We start from the raw sequence: 5,246 nt of genomic DNA, 5'->3' as shown, positions 1-5,246 counted from the left end.
TCCAACTTTTTTTATACATAAAATATCGGTCTCAAACTTTGAGAAATGCAAGAGTCGAAAGAAAACTACGTTTAAGTACAAATCTTAATAATAAAAGATGTATAAAAAATATATTTCAACTATCAATTCCATCGGAATCAGCCGGTAACGTTGTACACGTAAATACGAACCCTGGCGGCCACTAGACGAGGCTCTAGAGGGTTCGTATTTTCGTGTACAGCGTTATCGGCTGATACCGATAGAATTGATAGTTGAAGTTTCTTTTTTTACATCTTTTATTATTAAGATTTGTACTTAAACGTAGTTCTCTTTCGGCTCTTGCATTTCTCAAAGTTTGAGACCGATATTTTATGTATAAAAAAAGTTGGAACGTTCAAAAAATGTCGAGGTTCAGAAAAAAGATAAAATAATTTTCAGTGAAGTTCCTACCAAAATGCAGTACCTAAACGTACTTTATTGTACTCTAATACATTGTCCAAAGTTTCAGCTCGATATTTTATTTATAAAAAAAGTTCTTAGGTTTAAAAAAACATTCAGTGAACTGAAAAAGTGAGGTCGGTAATATAGGTATTTAGCTGTGTCACATGCCCTTAAACTTTGTACTAAAACGTAGTTTTCTTTCGGCTCTTGCATTCCTCAAAGTTCGAGACCGAGATTTTATGTATAAAAAAAGTTCGAACGTTAAAAAAATGTTGAGGTTCAGAAAAAAGATAAAATAATTTTCAGTGAAGTTCCTACCAAATGCAGTACCTAAACGTACTTTATTGTAGTCTAATAAATCTTCCAAAGTTTCAGCTCGATATCTTATTTATAAAAAAAGTTCTTAGGTTCAAAAAAACATTCAGTGAACCGAAAAAGTGAGGTCGGTAATATAGGTATTTAGCTGTGTCACATGCCCTTAAGCCATTGTTGAGAAAAAAAATCTATAAGGTATGAATCGGGTAAAAAGTACATTTCCTTAATCAACGAGCATTTCCGAACAATTGCGAAGCTTAACGAAAGCAAACACGTGGTTTTCGAAAGGACCTTTTCGTGTCTGCACATAATTTGGGAAATAACGGGAAAATATACTTAAATAAATATAATTAAAGTTTGTTCAGATCTTCATTTTAGAGTGCGATTTTTGAACTTCTGAAATCTTCGCAAAATAATAGCAGACGATGCAGATCAAAAATGTGAGTTTCTTTCGGTCTGTAGCATTTTAATAATTTGCAGAGTGACATATTCGCGAAATTAATTTGAGAAATTTCATCATTTTCATCGAAAAACTGGAGAAAAATCGACTTAAATTCATGATTTACATTAAAATAGTGATAAGTAAGTAGATGCAATATTATGAGACATAAACAGCACCGCTGTCACGTAAGTGGTCTTGGATCGGTACTTATTTTTTAATCAGTATTTTTAATTAACAGCGTTAGAGAAATGTCAGAGGAAATGTGGTTTGGAGCGGGTTTTACGTACTCTGATATAATAAAAGAGTAATAGTGACACAAAAGATATGAAACGTTATCGATCATCTTCAATTTTGAGGTTAGGTTGAAAGTTAACCTCTCACTTATTGTGCGATGATACCGTGCATCCCGTGTGATTTTGACTGATTTAAATTATTTATAAAAATCAAAATGACTGACGATATTATTGAGGTTGACCTGGATGATCCTAGATTTCGTATCAAGCCTTATCAACAAATGATGGCCTCGTGCACAGGAGCTTTGGTTACTTCGATATTTGGTAAGTTCTGTTATTTCCATTGTATTTTGCATATATTCCTAGTATTTAATATATATTTCTTAGAAGATGATTACTTCATTTATAACCCCTACAGAATTTAACGTTATTTTAAATCATAAAAACATGAGAGATTTTTCTGGCTTTATTCTACTTTCAACCGAAAAAATAAAAAAATTAAATCTCAATATTCATAAAATAAAAATAATTTCAAAATTTACTCGTATTTAAGATTCTTTGACAGTGTAACTGTGGGAATTTTTATTATTCATGGCATTTTACCTAATTTCAAGGAATTTTTAAGAGCTTTAAAAAGCTTCAGGGGATTTTAATAGATTTCAATAATTTGTCAGAATTCCAAACGAGCTTAAAGATTTTATGGTCCTTTTAAAAATTCAAATGAATTTTCACGAGCGCTAAAAAGTGTCCAGGAATTTAAAAAGATTTCAAAGGAATTGAAATATTTCAGGGTATTTTATAAGATTCCACGGAATTTTTAGTATATTTCAATAATTGTAAGGGGTTTCAAAGGATTTTATTAATGTGAAGGGATTCCAAAGGATTTTTAACATTTTATGGTATTTTTAAAAATTCCAACGAATTTTCAAGAGCATTACAATTTTTCAAGGGATTTTGAAGGATTTTAATAATATCAAGGGATTTACAATTTTTTTCATGAGGATTTAAAAAAATGCCTAGAATTTAAGAAGATATGGAACGATTTTATAGGACCTATAAGGTTTCAGAATATTTTAAACGATTTCAAGGTATTGTATAAGATTTCCGAGGATTTTAATGATTTTAAGTAATTTTGAAAGTTAACATTTTAAATAAATGTCCCAGGATTTCAGGAAATATCGTCAGATTTTATGTAACTTCATGGTACTTCATAATATTTTCATGGATTTCAAAAAATTTATTCATAAGATTTGAGGTATTGCAACGATTTTCAAATGTTTCAGTGTTTTCAAAGATGTTAAAAAATTCAATAATTGGAGGGTATTTAAAAAATTCAAAGGAATTTTCAAGAGCTTTAAAAAGTTTCAAATAATTTCAATAGATTTAAAAGAAATAAAAATATATTGGGGTATTTTAAAAAATTGCAAGGAACTTTTAATAGATTTCAACATTCCGAAGTGGTTTCTACGATTTAAAAAATTTGTATGGTATTTTAAAACAGTCCAAGGAATTTTCAAAAGCTCTGAAAAGTTTCAAGAGATTTCAAAGGATTTCTTGGCACTTTTAAAATCCTAAAGAATTTTTAAGAGCTCTAAAAAGATTTCAAGGGATTTCAAAAATTTTCCAAACGATTTGAAATATTTTAAGATAATTAATGAGATTGCATGACATTTTTAATAGATTTAAATAATTTGAAGGAATTCCATAGTATTTTAATGCTTCTATAGTCTTTTTAAAAATGCAAAGGGGGTTTTTAAAGATGTACAACATGTGAAAGGAATTCAATAGCTTTGAAATATTTAAGAGCGTTTTTTAAAACGAAGTGTATTAACTGTCGGTACCGATAATAAAAAAATTGTCGGTACCGGTAAAAAAAAAAAAAATTACCGGTACCGACAATTTTTTTTACCGGTTTTTTCAGAAAGCATATTTCTAGCAAGGTAGTGGCAGATCGCGCATATTCGTGGAATTCATGAAATTCAGGGAATTCATGAAATTCAAGGAATTCCTGCAATTCAAGGAATTCATGCAATTCAATGAATTCATGGCATTCAAGGAATTCATGCAATTTAAGGAACGTACTGGCTAGCCTGCCGGCGCCGGCAAGATTGCATATTGCCGGCTTTTTTTCCTTCTTTTTAACAGTTTCTTGTTAAATCGTACACTGATTTTTGTTGATGGGCTGATTACAAACGTGGCCTTTAAAACAGATGCAAATATAATTTGCAGTGTTAACATTTACACATTTTAGAGTGAGGCCATGTAATTGCGAAGTTATTTTGATAGTTTTTGGCTTTTGACGCGTTTAACGAAACGTTAAACACATTTTATCGTCGATTTTCAAATCAAGAATTACTATAGACGTCTTGTGGGTGCGAAAATGCACCCCTGAGTCTAGTCGGAGAAATAATGTAAGGCCGCACCCCTACCCCTTTTCCAACACCACTTAATGGCGGAAAGGCACCCTAATGACTGGTTAAAGAAATAATTTAAGGTCGCACCCCTACCCCTTTTCCAACGCCACGTGGGGCGGGAAGGCACCCTAGTGACTGGTTAAAGAAATAATTTAAGGTCGCACCCTTACCCCTTTTCCAACTCCACGTGGGGGCGGGCAGGCACCCCTGTCGCTGGTCACAGAAGTAATGAAAGGTCGCACCCCTATCTTCTATCCAACTCTACGTGCAGGCGGGAAGGCATCCCTGTGACTGGTCACAGAAATAATGTAAGGTTGTATCCCTACCCCTTTTCCAACATCACTTAGGGGCGGGAAGGCAGCCCTGTGACTGGTCACAGAAGTCATGTAAGGTAGCACCTCTACCCCTTTTCTAACGCCACGTAAGGGAGGAAAGGCATCATAATAACTGGTCAAAGAAATAATTTAAGCTTGCATGTAGACTCCACCTTTAAAGAATTCACAGAATTTGTGGAATTCACGGAATCCAAGGAATTCGTGGAATTCGAATTTTTATAACTTTTCTTCAACATCTCATGGGGAGGGGGACTGGAAGGCAAAATATTTACCCTTTTCCAACAACGTGTTGTCGGACTTGAAGGCACCTTTGTTACTGGTCAAAGAAATAACACTTTTCCAAGACTTTAGTCTGGGAAACAAACTAGCAAGATAGCCGATATTGAGGATCGAACAGTAGCAGTAAACACATTTAGGGAAAAATAATTTTTAAATATCTTCTTTGCGCACTCTAGGCTATATCCTTAAAATATGCTTTTTAAAAAAACCGGCTTTGTATACACAACCTTTCTAAAATTCGATTTAGAATAATGTAAGGTTTTTTCAAAGGGATTGTTTGGTGTTACGAAATTTTCTTGAATACTGACCTGGTCAAGTAAAGTGTTATTTTTAAGCGATTAAGGGCATGTGACACAGCTAAATACCTATATTACCGGCCACAGTTTTTCAATTGACTGAATGTTTTTTTGAATCTAAGAACTTTTTTTGTAAATAAAATATCGAGCTGAAACTTTGGGAAATGTATTAGAGAACAATAAAGTACGTTTAGGTACAGCATTTTTGTAGGAACTTCACTGAAAATTATTTCATCTTTTTTCTGAACCTCAACATTTTTTGAACGTTCGAACTTTTTTTATGCATAAAATATCGGTCTCAAACTTTGAGAAATGCAAGAGTCGAAAGAAAACTACGTTCAAGTACAAAGCTTAATAATAAAAGATGTAAAAAAATATATTTCAACAATCAATTCCAACGGCAATCAGCTGGTAACGTTGTACACGAAAATACGAACTCTCTAGAGCCTCGTCTAGTGACCGCCAGGTTTCGTATTTTCGTGTACAACGTTACCGGCTGATGCCGTTGGAAT

The 5,246-nt window shown here is 32.9% G+C and overlaps 1 protein-coding gene across 3 annotated transcripts in view; it reads left to right on the top strand.

Annotated features, from left to right (window-relative positions):
- The first annotated feature begins 993 nt into the window (after positions 1-993).
- Positions 994-5,246, top strand: part of LOC117172596 (solute carrier family 25 member 40-like) — a 15,738-nt gene continuing 11,485 nt past the window's right edge. The window contains exons 1-2 of one of the 3 annotated variants that reach the window (XM_033360682.1): positions 994-1,175; positions 1,416-1,734. In XM_033360682.1, the coding sequence (XP_033216573.1) occupies positions 1,626-1,734 (109 nt within the window). In that variant the 5' untranslated portion in view covers positions 994-1,175; positions 1,416-1,625. Of the gene's footprint in view, positions 1,318-1,399; positions 1,735-5,246 lie in introns of all 3 variants that reach the window. The other 2 variants (XM_033360680.1, XM_033360681.1) reach the window with 2 other exon arrangements.

Source organism: Belonocnema kinseyi, chromosome 5, assembly GCF_010883055.1.
Source record: "Belonocnema kinseyi isolate 2016_QV_RU_SX_M_011 chromosome 5, B_treatae_v1, whole genome shotgun sequence".
In the NCBI taxonomy this organism is placed as follows: domain Eukaryota; kingdom Metazoa; phylum Arthropoda; class Insecta; order Hymenoptera; family Cynipidae; genus Belonocnema; species Belonocnema kinseyi.
Note: the sequence above shows the minus strand (reverse complement) of the source record. Positions and strands in the feature narration are given on the sequence as shown.